General features: G+C 40.7%; 1 protein-coding gene across 11 annotated transcripts in view; it reads right to left on the reverse strand.

Annotated features, from left to right (window-relative positions):
• Positions 1-10058: 10058 nt before the first annotated feature.
• The window catches only part of LOC113159542 (formin-binding protein 1), a 46794-nt gene continuing 37658 nt past the window's right edge, over positions 10059-19194 (reverse strand). For 3 of the 11 annotated variants that reach the window (XM_026356287.1, XM_026356291.1, XM_026356289.1), the window contains 7 exons: positions 18621-18635; positions 18306-18341; positions 16418-16527; positions 16139-16271; positions 15611-15732; positions 15299-15486; positions 12728-14509 (listed from right to left, as the gene is read on the reverse strand). In XM_026356287.1, the coding sequence (XP_026212072.1) occupies positions 14331-14509; positions 15299-15486; positions 15611-15732; positions 16139-16271; positions 16418-16527; positions 18306-18341; positions 18621-18635 (783 nt within the window). In that variant the 3' untranslated portion in view covers positions 12728-14330. The other 8 variants (XM_026356288.1, XM_026356290.1, XM_026356292.1 and 5 more) reach the window with 5 other exon arrangements.

A 19194-nucleotide genomic window follows, 5' to 3' on the forward strand; every position in this document is an offset into this window, starting at 1 on the left:
CGCTGATCCTTCTCTTTTGCTCCAGAAAACATTCATTGCAGACAAGGGAGCACGAGGCGGAAGAGCAAAGCGTTGATAAGTTCCCAGACAACATTGTGACTGTACAACGTTTAAAGCAGAGTTATCTCCATCTGATTAGTGAATTGGTTTGGTTTTTCTGAGTCACAGCTTGTTTCTCTTTGAACTCCCACCAGAACTATCCGCAATCTGACCCCATAACTCCTGAAACCTGTACCTGAACAGGTCAAAACACGCAGACCCCAGTCTGCAGCAGATGTGGCTTTAAGTAAAAAAGGGGATAACTACGCGTGACACCGTAAGCATAAGAAGAGGGGGAGCTGATGAGTGTTGTGGTGGTTGCTAGACGACTGCAGTGTAAATAAATTGTAAGACAAAAAGTAATTGCCATGTAAACTCTCGTCCACAGCGTGAGGCCTATCTGAGATCTCTGGGGGACTGTGAAAAGGGGGATGACTCGTGAGGGATAACATGAGCTGTCCCAAGCCTTGTTACACACCCCAGCTGGACTGGAGTTTGGCTCTCAGGCCCCAGCTGGAAGAAAGACACTCACCTAAAATGCTGTCACACTCCTGCAAGAGATCCAATAAAGAAAAAAAAAAACCTTCATGTGCAGTTTGACAGCTAAAAAAGCAGATCATAAGAAAGACTGTACTTTACTAAGTGCAAAATTGAAGCAGTCCAGGACCACAGTTTGTACTGTCAAGTTTACTGCGTACTGCCGGTACTGGTAAAACCTCCAGTTAATTTACATGTTAACTATGTTAGCCTACTATATGAACATAATTTACCACTTTATGTTTGTATTTTTAATCATTAAGGACGATTATTTCTTGTTTCAAATTAATCAAAGGCACATTTTGTTTGTCTTCTCTCTCAGCTGACTTGCCATCTGATTAAATCAGCATTATAATCTAGTTCATGATATTAAAAGCACCTGGTGGATGAGCAGGCAGGCACTTTGATCAGTCTGTGGCCACACAGTCCCGTGTGCTGCAAGCTACGATGCACCATGTGTTCTGACACCTGTGGATCATAGTCAGCATCAAACATTAGCACCACTGTGTTGCAGCTAATTGGTGTATGTATGTTTACTAGCTGGTGAACACAGTGGATTTAGTAGTTAAAAGTTAGATATCCCTCGAGTGTCGGTGCAAAGTAAAGGAGAGAATCTATACCTTCAACAAGTGGCCACAAATGTGTGTTATCAGATTCATCTGCTATGTTTGCAGCTTGTTTCCATTGCTCAAGTGGTAAAAAGTATGAATATATGTTTTAGTGTGTGCACCACAGTGAATTGCATCAAGGGTCATTGAGGAGATACTCACAGGTGCAAAGGATTAAAAGGAAACTGTAGCTGGTGGTGAGAGAGCACCAAGAAAAAAATCAGACAACAAATTACTAATAAATATCTGGAAAAACATTTTGTTTTTATCTAGTGAAGTTTAATTGTCGGTGGTTTTGTAAAGCTGCAGTTTGATGGACATCTGGTACACATATTGCACAATATCCTGTTGGAACGAAACACAAAGATATACTGTAGGCTATTGTTATTTATTATTCTAAACGGATACTAGAACAAGTATAAAATATAACCAGTGTAGAGCTAAGAAACTCCAATAAATACCCCCCTTTCAGGAGAGGCATTCTGACTGGTCACAGGTGTTTTTAATACCATTAGCCACAGGTGTTAATAATACTATTCATGATGGCTGCAGCGGTCCAGTCTCAGGGCTCTGGTACTGTGCATGATGACTCACTAGTGTGACACCTAATGAAACAGATGGACCATTAATGTCATTAGTTCCACCTGTGTTTTCACCTCCACAAATCAAACTCTACGACATGAAATAAACTTAAAAAACTCTCCTGAGTTTCTTAAAATGTCAGAGAAAAATTAAATACTGCAGCACTGGCACATGACTCTTTGCCTGTTTGAGCCTAACGTGTTTAAAACAGATGAGTAGATCAATTTAGCACTTAATCGTTGACTTTAATCAGATTACTTCACTTTAGCACTGAAGCTTTTTCTCCCGAGCCCACCCACATGCAACCCAGCCTCAGCATGTCAGTGACACCTCCTCTTTCTCTAAGAAATGGTTCAACCAACACAAAGACAATTGCTTTTGATTCCATGTTGTGATTATAAATGAGACCACATCTTTTCTCCCCCTAAGTCCAAACCCCCTCTCTGTGTTCTCTGCTGGGTGGTTTCATTACAAAGGCAGTGTCACAGATCTCCCACCTGAGGGTAATCTGTCCTGATCTGTGTGACACCTTTGGGTGCTCTGTTATTCAGAGCTATAGCTCATAATTAAATCATGTTTTTGTATTTCAGTTGTAGTTTCTGAATCCATCTGACACCATGGTGTCTTATCAGCCAAAGTTTTACAGATAGAAAATCTGACTGAAAAACTGGGGAATCTCACACCTGCCTTTAGTTTTCTGTGATAGTGAATTCAAGCTCCGGGCCAAAGTCTGCCTTTGAAGATCAAACTTCATGTAGTCAGACTGAGATATCCCTTCTGCACCAGCAATTGCATCAGCCATGAACTGTAGGACCACTGGGGCACTTTTGTCATGCTTCCTTTAAGCAAACACAATCACAGCAAGCTCCATAGAAGTGATAGATTATTGAGAGGCCATTTGAAATCCATCCAAACGTTCCCAAGTAGCCAGTCTTGCTCCATTTAATAACACTTGCCTGTATTTTTAGAGGGAAGAAAAAGAAGTAGCCAGACGATTTCAAGACGTGGGCCAATATCAATATTTCACATTTTAACTTTTTCCAAAAGGTTGGTACCCAAATGAATACTATCTGTACTTCTCTTAAAAAAAGAAAAAGCTATTTCAACCACAAACATTTCTCTTACTCATATTGCACTTTATTCAATTATGTTACATTTCAACAACCACCAATGCTGGTAATATTTGGTACCAATAAGGTTTTGTAGCCTTCCCTGTTCACAGACGTTACCATGCCTTTAAGTATTAAGTTGCAACAAAATTCAAAGGTAAGGTTAAAGCTACAGAGCAGATATTTTCACTAGCGGTGCTACAGATCAGTGTTTTAAGAGAGACTCACATTTGGTTTGTTTCTCGCCACGATCCGTGCACAGATGTATGTGGCTGGTTTTATGGCAGCTGGTCTGTGCGATTCACCAACAGTTGGTGATGGATATAAACAGTACTGCCAAAATATCTGCAACAACTGCTTTGCAAAAGTTTATGAGAAATGAAATGCATTCAACATGTTTTTCAGACCTCAAGAGCACCCACAATGCACTTCGGTTGAGAAATTCACAGAGGATATAACTTTGTGTGTTGACAAGAAAAGTCCAGAGGGTGCCTTTAAACTTCTATGAATGAAGTCAGAACGTTGGGTCGTGGTGAAAAATGCAAAGTGCAAATAAGGACAAAGCAGATACAGCTGAGCCGTGTGCTGTTAAATAGATCATTTAAAACTATCCATGTTTGCATGTCACTTATAGGTAATTGGCTGTCTTGGTTCAATTAGTCAGAAATTAAGGAATGCATCTTTAAAAAAAAAAAAAAAAACAAACCTGTTCTTACACATGAAATAATGTGTGCATATGTCCCACACTTGAACAACATTATAGGACCAGACTCAGGAATACTATTGGCAGGTAATTGTCGAGGTAAAGGTGAATGTTTGTCATTACACATTGATAAAATAAAAAAATACCAAGGCAGAGGAGAGAAATGCATTCATGTTTTCTGCACTGTTGAGTAATATCCCCACGCAGCTAAATCTCGACTAGATTTGACATTTCTGACACAGGAGGCAGCTCCGCCAGAGACACAGCAGCTGACGACTCTAGAAGAAACAAAAACATGAGTCAGTTTATCTAGGTCACTAAAACAGAAGAAACACGCTGGAGACCTTTCCCTGATAGAAAATATGCCTGTTTTGGATTTTTCTCTTTGTGTGACAGAAAAGAAAAAAAAAAAAAACTTAGATCAAGCCTGCAAAAGCTCACCTGCGTTATGAGTGAAGATGTTTCCATATCCCAAAGAAAGAATTGAAGGTGTTTAATTATCGTGGTTTCGTGTCATCTGCATAAAAAGGGGGGAAAAAAAACACAAAAAACACCACCTCTGTTGATAATATTCACAAGAAAGATACGAGAAAAGAGATGATTCAGACAGGCCATAAAACAGACTGATCAAACGAAAAGGACGCCTGTAAAGTCCACTCTGTGTCATTTTTAGCTTGTTATAGCAAGAAAAGCACAGGTGCAACCAATCGCATAATGACAGCTTTGTTCCCAGTGAGCAGTGATTGATAATTAACTACATGTGTCCTGCTTTCCTGCTAAGACACGTCAAAGGGTCTGCTGAGACCAGTGCCTACTGAAATAGCCTTCCTATTGTTCAATACATGCATGAATTTGTGTTTTTAAATTTTGTGATAACACCTTTGAAAACTAGAACATAACAGCAGCACACACAGATCCAATATCAGACTCAGGTTTGAATTTAATAAAGAGAGTCAAACAATGTACTCAGGCCTACTGGTTCCTTGTATTTCTCCCTCTTTGATTCTCAAAAGAACTTTTTAAAAAAGTAATCCTTCATTTAAATGCGTGTCCTCGATTGGTTTCCGCCACATTTTCATTAGTGGAGCCTGGGGAATCCTTCCTGTGATTGGTAATCAGTTCAGGAATGAGACGAGCCCACGGAAAGAGTCATCTCATGAATTAAATGGAGAAGAAATTAGAACTGCTGTCCTACAAGCACCCTGGGATTTTATTGGTGACAGGGCCTCTTAATTAAAGCATGTTTCTGGGTCATCCAGGGTGGAGTCCATCTCTCAACAGTAGACAAATACAAATACCACGGAAAGTGGAACAGCATCCATGTTTAGTAGAAGGTTAGAAGACTAACAGAAATCCTTAGTCATCCCTAAATGTCCCGGTTTGGTCACATTGACTTTTCCACTCTTCACCAATATAATTTCCCATAGGACCACTGAATATAGGACAAAGGCTTGTTGATGGTGTTCTTAGGAAGAAAACAGAATGTAACAGGAGAATGAATTCACATGAACAGTGGATTTACTGTTAACAAAAAGTAAATTAGATGTTTAAAGTTAACTCAGGATTTTCAGGTCAAAGGGAACGAACACAGTAAAGAATCGAGTGTATGGTAGAATTAGAAATTTTTATTTTGACTCTCTGAAAGATACTAATTAAACTGAGCTTGTGGTTTATATGAAGTGAATGATGTGGGAGAAGGTTTCTAGTAGGAAAGAAGAAGAGTTTTATTTATAAGCCTAATCTCCATTAGGTTTTTGCCTCTCTGTGTGTATCCATGTCCTCGGTTTTGAAGGGCTGGGGAGGATCTGTGCCCTAAATTACCCTGGGTTTGTTGCTGGCTCCGTAAGATTGTGGTTGGACCGGCTCTAGTTGTGAGATGAGTTATCTGTGGTACGGCTGCTAGGAGTCTGAGGTGGTCCAATGGGCTGGACGCTTGCCACAGTTGCAGTCACACTGGGTAGAAAAGGGCCTTATGAAATTGTCCAAAGATTACAAAGCGCGGCTGAGGCAACAGACGTTCCTTTGTCCTGCGGTGAAGGCATTCCTTACACTCATACGCTGTGGTATTCACTGTGAATACGCACCAAAATGTGCTTCCAAATGTCATTTTCCACAGTGGTGTGTGTGTGTGTGTGTGTGTGTGTGTGTGTGTGTGTGTGTGTGTGTGATTTGTTGTGGGACTTAAAAGGCAATGATGACACTGGGAGGACTCTGTATGAACCGTCAACGTAAAAATGTCACACTGCAATCTGACCGTATGGCCCTGAGCCACTGTTGAATCCAAATTACAACTCAACAGGGTGGAGAGGTAACAGGAGGAATTTCATTGTTTGGTACTCTTGTTTTTTTACGGGTGCTGTTTTTTTTAAAGTTCACAGCTACTGTAGCTTTCTGTCACCTTCATTCTCACAGGAATTTCCAGACACACATTATAAAATCTAAACATCCAGCGAGCTAACAGTGGAAGTATGCAGATCATATCGTTACAGATTTTCTGCAGTCTACTAAGACCTTTTTTTTTTTTTGGATCACTACGTCAGAGTCTTGGTCTCCGGGGTTTCCCTATTGATGTGATTATTTCTATAGCTTCCAGAGAATAAGCTTCAGTTAACTAACTGCATTCAGAGAAATGTTTCAGGTTTGTGTGAGCTCATGTATTAGTGCTGAAGGAACCTTCCTCCTCTTAATGGCAGTATATTCATATTTTTTCATCATCATTATGCTTATGCCTTGAGAGAAAAGGAAACAAGAGCAAATGAAAGTGAGAGTGCACACAGAGCAACAGAGATTTTCTGGTCGATTGCGAGGTGTTTTACGATCTCTGACCCACGGTTGCACGCCGTTGTCTCTAATTAGAAGCACCTAATTAAAGACGTGAGAGATGAACAGCCAGACCTGCTGTAGGGAAAGGGGAAAGTATCTGCCGACACGCCCCCAGGCGTAACGTAAACATGTAGTGCACATGAATGATGCCTCAACCTCCTGCTGTTACAGCTCTGAGAAAGTTATGACCGCTGAAATTTGCACATGCTATGAATCAAGTCAAGGGTATGTTCAAACCAACCAATGGGACATTTTGTACTTGGTCTGTACCAGATTTGTTGTCTTTTATGCTTTTTTAAATAGACATTTGTTGATCATATTCATGACTTGTTGCCAGATGGCAGCACAACAAGGTCATAATGTTGTTGTTGTTGTTGTGAGGACAGTGCTGAGTTGTCATAACGTGCAGAATATTATAGAAAAAGTGAAGCTTCAATCCAAGTATTATCTCAGCGCAGCTCAGGTCCTGGCCTGCTGACAGCATATCTATTCCAGATGGAGGAACCAGCTTCTCTCTGACCTGTTTTTGCACATTTTTCATTTTTCTTGGTTTTCAGAGACCTTCTTCATTACACTGGCAAAATGTCTGTGGTTTCATTTTTAAGAAATGATTCTGTGAATGCATTGTGTGTGTGTGTGTGTGTGTGTGTGTGTGTGTGTGTGTGTGTGTGTGTGTGTGTGTCTAAAATAAACATATGGCCTATTAATAGTATTGCTGTCTGTCACACAGTCTGAGTCGGACACGTGACTGTGTCTTTTGTTAACTGGTGGTTTTTGTCTTCCTTGCCCGTTGTTCTCATACTTTAGGGAAGGATTCAACATAGTTTGGCTGTGAAATATTTGTTGAAGATCTTCCAGTGAAGAAGAGCACGGTAGCAGCTGAGTGCTGTTCAGCAATGAAAACTGTTTACTTATCCCAGGCTTGATTTGACATTGCCATTTCAAAGATTGTGAATAACGAATAAAGTTTGATTCTGAACACCTGTACTGGATCAATGATGTAATCTCATTAGGAGATCTGGAAAAGAGGTCCACAAGGCCCTCAGGGTTTTCTGGTTAACACTGCTTTAAGTTGAGAAGGTTAATGACATAAGCTCAGAGCCTGGACAACAGAAATGAAAGTTTAATAGCATCTACTGTCAAAAACCAAGTTGCATAGGTAAGCTATTATACGGACACACACGTGCAGGACATGAGGTGGGTGACAGCCTTGATGAGTTTTACAGACAGATGCCAGCCCCCACCAGCCTGTAATGAAAGGGCTGACGTCCAGAGGTGTGCTTTCTCCATTAAGCAGCTTGATCTCACACCGGGCCAGACAGGAACATACCAGTAATGGAACAGACTGAAACAGGTACAACACTGTGGTGTCCAGCCAAAAATTTATTGCAACCTCAAAACAGGACGCTGGATTTATGCACCGAGGTTTAGTTAAACACTAAAAGTCCCTTTTAAGTTAGGTTATGCTGTATCAGAGCTGATTTATCTCTTTGAATCTGTCAATTTAAGTGTAAAATCACCAAATTGAAACTGTTCAATGGGTGATTATTTTTTTTTAACACACTTTGTGCTTCACGGTTTGTCGCTTTGTTGTCTCAGAGGACGTGTTCTCCTGCAGTGTCTCATTCTGTCTGCAGGATGCTGAGACTCCACAACACAAGAGACCTATTAACCTGTTTGTTCATTTCACCTAAAGTGATATGAACCTTAATGCTGCCTCTCAGCACACTGAGGACAACAGCAGCTGTCCACTGTGTGTCCTCCACAGTAAAAGGCCTGAACCCCAAGTTGCCCCTGGTGAGTCAGGTCATTGATGTGTGTGAATGGGTAAATGGGAGACAGTGTAAAGGTGCTTTGAGTGCCAGTTAGGTAGAAAAAGAAGAAAATCAGCCAGGGATATCACTATATTGTAGCTGTTTTAATAGAAAATTAAAGGCAAAAGAACAAACATTAAATCATTTTAAAAGAAATTAATGAATGTCTTTAGCATGTGACTATTATCAAAAACACCCTCAACAAGAGAAGGACGCCCGTCGCTGAATGATCAGAAAGTCTGCAAAGATTGTTCTCTAACTAATTTGGACCAAACAACAGATGGACAATTTATCTGAGCCAGTTAAAGCAATTCTCAAAGAAAGGTTAAAAGCAGTGGTCTGTTTTAGAGAAGTAGTTTGTTTCTGTGGATGATCAACCTCTCGCTGAGTTATGTGATGTTGAAGCCATTTACTGATTACAACACATTAAATTTAGCTTTTTTACAGTAATGCTTTGTAATTTCCATCCCTCTTGTTTGGTCTCTATTTCAGCATTTCAGTTCCTTCAAGGATGATGCATATTGTCTTTGAAATTATACTGTATGCTAATAAAGTTTTAATACTGTTACTCACTGTTTTAACCAGGATCTGGGAAAATTTGCAATTCTAGGCTAGCTCCTGAAAGAATTGGAAATTGATGCGTAAGATACCCCTGCCAAATAAACTAATTAACAAAGCAAAGTGGAAATAACTGAGTCATGTTGGAACAAGAAGCTCATTCGCCCCACAGGAGCCACTGAAGCAACAAATTTTCTTTAGCCATTTCGAGCCACAGTACATTGCAGCTTTTTTTGTGTGTGTTCCAGAGAGCAAAGGCCAATTAGGCTATTTGAAAGTGTCTTGGAGGAGGTGAGTGGAGCATCTGGTACACAGCATGCGCCTGCATATTTCTGTGGGGCAACTGGGACTGATCACAGCTGCAGATAGTGGGCTGGAATCAATTGACAATCCTAATTTGACTTTGGGCCAGATCAGTGCATGTGACTGCTGCAGAGTCTGGTGGTCAATTGCAGCAATATAGTAGGAGTAATGTGCATAAAAGAGACACCTTGAAAAAAATGTTCACTGAGTTTAAGACATAAAATTCAAAACCAAACCCAAAACCATATGTGTGGGCGCTAAAAACAGAGATAAGAGCATTTTTAAAGTGCCGTTTGCATAATTTAACAAGTTTTCTCATGTTAAAAAAAGAGCTGTGCTGTCACTGAAAAAAAGAAAACTGCAATAAAAAATAGAAAAGCAGTGTTGGAGACTCGTTTTTATTGAAGCGAAGTTTCCACATTTTGATGGAACATGACTGTCCTCTGGTGGCCACATTGGAATTCTGCATCTAGACTACAAACAATGTCTGGTCTGTTTACTGTGGACCATCACTACACTAATACTGTTGGTAGTCCTGGGGATTTTCTGAGATTTTCATGCAGTGAGACAGGGATTCAGATCCCGCCTGTGATCTACCTCCAGTAGGAGTCCTTAGGCAAGGCCTCCTTATGCTTACTCTGCCTTGTAGGTTGATTTGGATTTTCCAAAAGTTATGAACCATAGGTCTTTGAATGTCCCACACATTGAGCTTTGAGAACTTACATTGACATATATTACATTGACATTAATCACAATACACCCTAAGAGAGAGAGAGAGAGAGATATGGTCATGTAGTGTTTGTGATGAACATAATCTTCTTATAATTAAATCAAAAGATTTACCATCAGATCTGATGCATCTACAAACATCGATAGTGTGTTCTCATCAATCCATTTTATTGAAATACCTTTGGATAGTTGTGGCTCTTGACTGTGCACGACTCCCAAGAGGACAATGAAAAGACATAAAACAGCATTGTTTACTTTCCAGGCATATTTAATTGGCACAGTAAACACAATACAAAGTATTCAGTGCTCCAAAACACAAGCATGGGCTACCAAATGGAACGCAAACTAAAAAGTGCAAAACACACCATTTGGTAGACCTTACAAAGGAAAAGAAGTCTTACTTTGCAAAGCAGATAAAGTGGTAAGACCTTCAATAGTTAAAATAGATGTTTTCCTTTTTAAATTTTAATATTTATATATTCATATATATTCTCTCTAATTCCATCAAACCACCTTCTCTGTACAGGCAGGTTATTCGGGGGCGTCGACTAAAAAGGTTTGTGGTAGTCTCGTTGCAGAGCACTGGCAGGCAACAGGAAAGCCACTGGTGCCTCAAAGCAGCGATCTGCGCCTCGTCTGACTGATTTTGTCGTTTATAACTCAGACAATTTAACAAACAAAAACACTTTGTTTGATATCGTTTAGATAAAGGTGGCAAACAGCGTGATTCAGCAGGGATCTGATCGGCAGTCCACGTCATGATTAAGTCCATCACTTTTCAATGGCTTCATCCAAAACACAAACAATGTAATTGTTACTCATAATTTGCAGTTAAGAGAGTTTCTCTCCAATCAGGCAGAATAAGCTACAAGTTTCCAGCTCAAAATAAAAACAGAAAGCAGTATCCCAACTTAACATCATCAAATAGAAAACGGAAAATGTTATCATGTACATTATGTGCCGTTGAGAAAGGGAGGGGGAACCAGTGGACATCGTTTCTCACATCTGACAGTTCTGTGGTTATTAACACTGTTATATTTGCCCCTAAACTTCTGAGATAATCGCATCTTAAACCTTTCACCATTTCACAGCTACGGTATCTATCATCAGCATCATTCTTTCAGGAGCTGAATCAGTAACAGGTGGCCCAACATTTCTGTCACATTTCAGTCACAAATTCACCAAAAAGAAAAGAAAAAAAAAAGAAAAGTGAATCACAGTATATTTTCATATACAGTAGACAGTGGCTGGACGATAATAAAAACATCATGTGTAAATCAAATCCTCATAGGTTTTATTTTTGGGTAGACCATTGTTGGACCAAGTGGAAACATGTCCACAAGATGATTGACTGTAAACTAACAACAACTTGCATTAGACAATCTGATCAAAACATACAATACTAACATCTTTACACACATACTGTACTGTGAACTTACAGTAAAACAAATTCACAAAACATCCATGACCTACCTAGGCAAAAGATCATTCAGTAAACAATGTTTCGGGTCCCTATTGTCCAATTCTGTGAGATTAAACTGGGAACAACGGGAGGAGGAGATCATTTACTCGCTGTTAAAAACAGGGACACATGCTTTCTGAGCCAACAACAGAAAACAGAAGTGTATATTTTAAAAAAAATGAACCACAGGAACTGAACCCAAACAGTAGCATTCAGGTTAATTCAAACAGTATGACCAGGCACTGAGGGTTAACTGAACAGAAAGGCTGGAAGCTGGAGACAGGGGCTGCAAGCTGGACCAACACCCCTGCCACCTACTCCAAACTGCCAGCAGAGGGGCGAGGAGGAAGACAGGGCAAGCATGCAGCACACCACAACGCTGAGGGGCCCCTGCCTCAAGCTGTGGCAAAACAAGGGAGCTCAAAGCAGCCAAGGGGTAGCCTGAGCCGCCTGAGGAGGAAAGGGCCGTGGAAGTGAGGACAAGGTGGGGGAGGGTGTGGTCAGAGAGAGGATCAGACCCCAGTGGCGAGATGAGAAGTGGTAGATGAAGTGAGTGATGGTGAATGATCCATCATTCATCCCTCTTCCCTCCAGTTTGTTCTGAATATGTGGGAGTGGTCATGGTGTGGAGAAACTGGGACATTGAAACACATATATAGGACATACAGTACATACAGGCTAACACGCACAAACCAGAAGCACGTGTAACAACAGGTGATCAGCACCTTCACTCGTTCCATTGCCAGCTGGGTGCAACCTGAAAATATGGAGCTAATTTTAGTCAGAGAGGGATGAACGTGAGGATCTCACAGCGTCGTTTGTAGGTAGATGAGCTCAGGGTGACTCTCGTTCGAGTTAATGAGTGAGTTAAGAGTTTAGGACTCACATACATACGCGCACACACATACAGCGCTGGATGAAGAACAACACGGCTTCCTCTGGTTGATCTTTTGTCCGCTGGCTCCTGCTGGTCTCTGTCCTGTCTCTGACCACACTGTGTGTGTGTGTGTGGGGGCAAGGAGGGAGAGAAGTGGCAGAGCTATTTCAGAATGAGGATGCCAACAGCCACGTTCTTGACCGTGCATGGTGCAAGCGGAATTAGTCACATTAAGAAGCAAAGCTTTGCTGAAAACAACATAAAAGCAAATTGTATACTGTGGTTGAAACTGCTGAATGAGTGTTAAAAGTTATAGATGCTAAAATTTAGATGAATTTCTCTTATTGTTGCTTCACATCGCATATTTCTGCAGAGGAAGTGCAACACTGCGCACATTTTTTTCCCCTAATGGTTTGGAAACGCATTCGAATTGGCCATCTCTGTCTTTTAGATTCAGGTCATCTTTCACTTTCTGTCTCTGACTCTGTGAGCGTGTGAGGAACATGGTGGTTTCTCCAAGGCTGCTTGCCCTGCCATTCCTCAGCCAGCCTCACAAGTTTAGGAATCTGCAATTCAAAAAAGAAAATACAAAAAAACAAACAAAAAAAAAAAAACATGACAAAAAGGAAAGTTAGATGGCTTTTTAAAAAAAAATCTGGTAAGAATACAGCAACCCAAATATTCAGATGTGGAGAGAGCTGACGGATAATACTGTCTGTCAGACCTCCATTAAATAGACCACTCAGCTTATTCCGCTTCACTTTTCATCTGACTTCAATATGTTAGAATTTGTCGAAAGATGCTGACATCATGTAATGACAAGAGCAAATACACCGCAAATGTGTCAGCATGTTCCACATTTCAAATGTGTTTTAAAAAAATGTGTATTTACAGTGCTGACTTACTGTAGAATGACATCCTGCACATACTGTGCCCGTAACAAGACATCAAAGCTGACTAGTGTGAAAGGAGTTGAACAAAGCCTTGTGCAATGAGTTATGAAAGTGAGTTCTTAGAAGGTTGCATGGGATATCTTGTTGCAGCAGTGAAGTGAAATCACACAGAGGCCATACACACCATGCTTTTAGTGAACGCACCGATCACACAGGTGCAGCTCAGAGGCCCATGCAAGAAACCACAAGGCTTTAAAGTCGTCACCAGCTCCATATCTCAGCCTAGACCTGCCAAATAACTTAGTACAGCTAATTCTCAGTCCTTTATTCTTTTAGAACAGGCTTGAAAACATGACCAGAACAGCCCAACGCTATCATTATCAAAAGAGGAATTAAAAAAAAAACATCTTCAGGGGATTATCAGTTACTGATTTGATCAATATTTCCTTACAAAATTAACCCCAATCAGGGAAGAACAATTCGTTTTACAACCTTGTCTTATGTTGTAACAGCACTATGGTTAATCTACAGCATGCAACACTGGAGTTGGTGCAACTTTTATTTTCTATGTGTGTTTTCTGTTTAACCTACAAAAATATCTTTTCATATATATTCAGAATTTACAGCATATTTAAATTACATATGCGTGATTGCACATCGAGCATGCTTTCCTTTTAGCAACAACGACTTGTGTGATGATTCAACTTTTGCTTAACATTCATTGTCACATCGGGTGGTGCATACGTGTGTTCACTCCGTGGAGGTTGTTATTGTACTAGCTCAAATACTTGACAGAGGAAGTCGATCAGACTTTTGATTAAAAGCATGGTGATTTGAGTGTAACGCAGTAATGTGACATTTCAAAGTGTATAAAAGACAATCAAGTACTGTTTGTTTGAAATATACAGAGGATTGTTAATTGGTGTCCCATTTCGCTTTGACTGGGAGTGGCATTTATTTGTTGTATGACCACCAGGTGGCACTGCAGTGAATAAAAGGTGAGGAGCTCTTTGCACACATCTGCCTTGCTCAACATGTGTTTTGTCCTCAGCTCACAGACAGTGTACAGTGACACAAACCCACAAACCTGCCACAACTGTCTCAACTGTCATGAGGCACAGTGGACAAATCTGATTGGTGCTTCCCTCTGGGAGAGACATGATGTGTGTGGGGGTATTCTCTTATCTGAGCAACCAGTAACGGCCTTTAATCTCCATAATTTCCCCTACTCATGTAGCTTGTGAATGGAACTTGAACTTACTGACTCACAGTAACAAAAACACACTTGTTGAGTTAAATGTATGTCATAGCACCTTTGGCATTCGTTTCCAAAAAGACCTCAACGTAGGATGTGGGGACGTATCCCTCCTCGTCCTCGTTCCTGCGCACTCGTGTCCAACCGTCTCCTTTGTCTTCTTCTATGACGTACAAAAGCTCCCCCTCAGCCAAGGCGATAGTGCCCTCATTATGACCTGCGAGCGAACGTAAAGAAAACAGAACTATGAGAAAAGAGAAGATCATCACACGGCTCAGTGGTTTTAGAGAAACTGCATTTAAACAACTTCACATGGAGCTCAATTTGTAAATGTAATTGCGTCAGAGCTAAAGAGGAATTAAAAACAGGAAAATACATGTTACGCTCGTCAGTGCATTGTTAAATGTGCCAAACGTTGTGCGAGTCGTGCAGTGGGGTTCAGGCTGTGCCGTCATAAACCTGAACATACTTTAAAGCTGCTTTTGTTCTTTCCCTCACAAAGAGCAAAGAGTAGATACTCTGCATCATGATCCAGCCTCATATCTGCATTGCATGTGCTTATGCTAAGCTGCCATGTCTGTCCTCACTGGCCTGAATCAAAACAGAGCAACTTAACAAGCTTGTCAGAAAGCTGCATTAGCTTACAAAGTCAACACATAAACAGCAGCATGCCTACTTTTAGCAGTTTGAGTATCAGTGAAGTAAAACATAAACCTGCACAACTGTCTTACTGTTCGCCCCGTGTGGAAAACTATCACATGCTCACAGTCGTCATCCTCATCTCCGCTAATAAAAATGTGAATTATGTGGCTGCTAAGAGCAAGATTCCTGGAGGGAACCCCCCTCATTTAATTCTGAGACAAAATCAAATAATTGCTATAACAATACTGAAAATAACAACTGAATGTAACAACTATACAATAATAATAATTTATTAAATGCATTATAAGAACACCTACATCTATACCTGAGTTTAAACGTTTTATTTCAAACATGCAGCTGTTACCTTCAAATGGGTACAAGGCTTTGCAGGTGCCGATAGTGGGCAGGGTCTCCTCGTCGTCAAACTCATCGTCAAACTCCGGCGTAGTGGAGGTGGGCGGGGCAGGGGTGGGGTTAGGGTTGGGGTTGGGGGTGGTGTTTGCTTTGACCTGAGTCTCTGAATTCTGCTCCTCTGTGTAGCTGCCATCCGGGCTGCTCAAAGGCCAACACACACAGAGTAAATATACTGTGAAAACATAGATAGTTTTCCTCCCAGAAAACAGAGTGAGTAACAGCACCAGAGCCCGGGGCTGGTGTTCGTCAGAGTATACCATACCTCTCTCTGTCCTGTGCACAGTTGTTGCTCACGGTTGTGCTGTTCTGGGTCTCATAGATTCCGCTCCTGCGGTGTGTATCGCTCTTGGATGGCATCCTCTCCTCCACCTCTGCTAACCAACCCTGAAAAGAACACAATCATTTTCCATGTGTAGGATGTGGTCTATGCTTTTTTCTCTACACGATGACTAGAAATGTATTTCGAGCGTGATGGAATTCTTTTCATCTGTGAATCAGATAGCATTTAGATTTGGCAAGAACCACCTCTGCCTTTTCTAATTCCAGTTTTTAGATGGTTAAATTAGGCCATTGTTCTCCCTGCTCAGAGCTGGAACATGTGGCCAGTCCCTCCAGCTGCATCACGTCTTCTCCTAATATGGACGAGCGTCAGGCTTTTCTGGAACAACCCCAGCTGGTGCTGCGTGTTTGAACTCCTTATTATTTACCGTCTGACGTCAACCAAACACGACAGCTTTGCCGACACTAATACTCACACAGAAGTGAGCTCTCCGACTTGCACTTAACTAACCTCAAATTTCTGCACTTCAAACTGGAGCTTCTCGATGTTCTGGCCTATTTCTGTTAGCCGAGGGTCCACGCTGGCCGGGTCTCCCATCTGAGGGTTCTTGATGTAGACATCTTTCATCTTAGTTAGAGCATCCCTGGAGAAACAAATGATCAGTGTTTGGGCCATTATTGAATATTATATATATATATATATATATATATATTTATTTATTTATTTATTGTCATAAATGGTAACTGAGAGCTCCTTAATTCTATATTTACTTTAAAAGAATAAAAATACCTCTGGTCCATCTCTTTTTGAATGTCTTTGTTTATTTCATCTATCTTGCCCTGCAGCTTCTTCCTCCTCTGCTCTGGCGGCAGGTGACTGAAGTCCTCCGGTCCAGAACCCTAAAAGTACAAAAGAGGGGAGGAGAGGCAGGAAGGAGAACCAAAAATGGGAAAAAGATGGAAAGAAACCGTAAGATAAAGAACACTAACGTTTAAAATCTATTCTTTATTGTCTCCCTTTGCTGTGAACCATGACTCATGGATAAATAGATAACAGCCATAAACGGAGCTCTTGTTACACTTTAACCACATAATTCAAGCTGAAGGAGATACTGCAGCCACACTCACTGAGAGTTGGTCTGTGTATAGACTTGAGGCCTTACACCTATTCAGCCGCCACGCATAATCTGGTGCTGTCCCTGAAAGCACTAGAAATGTAATCATGCATTGGACACATCCTTTTACTGCCCATATAGCTCAGAGCGAGCTGTATAATGTGTCTGAAGCTGTTTGACTATTCTCTGATAGATCTGTGTGTTCCTAAAATGGAGGCTGTGTGAGTGAGTGATTCTTTTTGGCTTGGCTTAAAGGGTCATATTTCGTGATGAGAAAGTTTCCAGCCAGTAACACTGAGCTGAGTCACACTGCTCTGGAGCTTCTCAAACTTTCTGCAGACATATCCGCATCTTGATGCAATACTAGCTGCTCTAGCAATTCAACATTACATGGATAAATAGTAAATATGAAGTAAATAATCATATAAAGAGATTAAATGAACCAATGCATTGTGAAATAGTGTATTGTACTGTTCTACAAGAAGTTTACTCTTGCTAATCGTGTTACATTGTGTTACATCTTTATACCATTAAGTCTTAATGATTTATTTAATATTAACACTGTTGCTCTAGTGCTGCAGTGTCAATTAAGTAAATTAAGTGTTGTGTGGACTGAATAGGTGAAGGCCGGTGATTGACTCTCATTGAGTTTGGTCACAGTGACATCACTGTTTTGTTTTGCTGTAGCTACAGGCTTGAGGTCAGGATCCACTGCACATCATTCACATAAAAAACAGCAGCAAGGTTACCACGGCAACCGTACCCCTCTTCTCTATAACAGCATGCAACATAAAGATCTGTCAATCATCATGCAGAGACATGCTCCTTTCTTAGCCACATGCTACAGTACAGCAGTCCTGTATTAGTTCTGTAAATTGTCTATGCACCCTGATTTAAAAGGAAAAATAATATCATTTAAGATGTAAATTAATTCTATGTGATTAACTTTAATCAAGCAAACTAAAACTACAGGCAGGAACTGAATGTGATGTATGACCCATACATGGTAGAAATAATCATTACAAATATTATCTTGAAGGAATAGTTTGACATTTTGTAGGTTTTCACAAGTCTGTCAAATATGCCACATGGAAAGCTTAACTTAGCTTAAAGAATGAAATCAGGTAGAGAAAGAGAGAGTTGAACGTCCTACTCACTATTTATTTTTACTCGTCGGGGGATTTTGACCCACACTAGCTGTTTACACCTGCTTCTGGCCTTTATGCTAAGCTAAGCTGACCACAGTACTTTCACATATATGAAACAGACATGAGAGTGGCGTCAAACACCTCAGTTGACGTATAAGTTAAGCATTTCCCAAAATGTCAAATAATTCCTTTACACTTCTCTTACATTAGTTTTAAACAGCATTTTACTGTACAGAGTGCAAACCACTGTATGAACTGAATGAAATGCATGCAGTGTAAGAACATGAGTGAGTAATTACTGTACTTAAGCCCAGATTAGTATTTGTTACAGGGACACACAATTTTTGTCGAGACAGTAGGGACTACCGGACAGACTACGAGACGAACAGATAAAACATAGAGTAAATTTGATCACCTCAATGAGATTCCGGACTTGGGAATTGAGTGTGATCTGCACCACAGAGACCACAGACACAGTTTGGGAGAGACATGACGGGAACACAACCACAACATAAAACAACAAAACAACATTCAAATGAGACGACGACATGATTCTGACGTCCATTGTTGTGTCACAGCAAAAACTCAGTTATTAACTTAGATCCCAAAAATAAAAGAGCACAAAAAAACACGGCATACAGAACGTTGTTAACAAAGTGTTACTAGGAGGACGTAACATGCTTGCTATGGTCATGCCACTACAGTCGTGCAATTACACGGTCATGCTTACCAGCTTGAGAGAAAGCTTCGTGGGGGAGAGGACAGAGAAATGGCGAGGAGCGGGAGAGAGAAAGAGACAACAGACAGAGGTCAACATCAGGAGAACACTATCGCCATGTTTTTCAGTCACCTTAAAACAAATATGAAAAATGTACATGGATTTTATGGTTAATGCTTTCCTTTGCCAAAATTCACCATTAAAGGAAAAGAGGGTATGCTGAAGGATTAGGATTTCTATACTAGTGGTATCTAACAAGAAGCAATTGGAGCCCCCGCTCTTTTCCAATGTGGCAAAGTTTAACAGTTCAAATATGATGGATTAAGGAGAAATGGGAAATAGGTTGGCAAAAATGACCAACCAGCCGCACAAGCATGAAGCCGGGAATGAAAAAAATAAAATGAAGGGTAGACGGATGAGAATAAATGCAGAGGAAGAAGTAGAGGGAGAGTGAGTGCGACAGGGACGGATGTACCCTTTACTTCTTGAGCCCTCTCTGATGCTGTTACAATGACTTGCAGGGGACAGCAGAGGGCACCAAAAGCCATATCACAATACCAGATCCATATGCTGACATGGAGGCAGA

The sequence above is a fragment of the Anabas testudineus genome, chromosome 12, assembly GCF_900324465.2.
Source record: "Anabas testudineus chromosome 12, fAnaTes1.2, whole genome shotgun sequence".
Classification (NCBI taxonomy): Eukaryota; Metazoa; Chordata; class Actinopteri; order Anabantiformes; family Anabantidae; genus Anabas; species Anabas testudineus.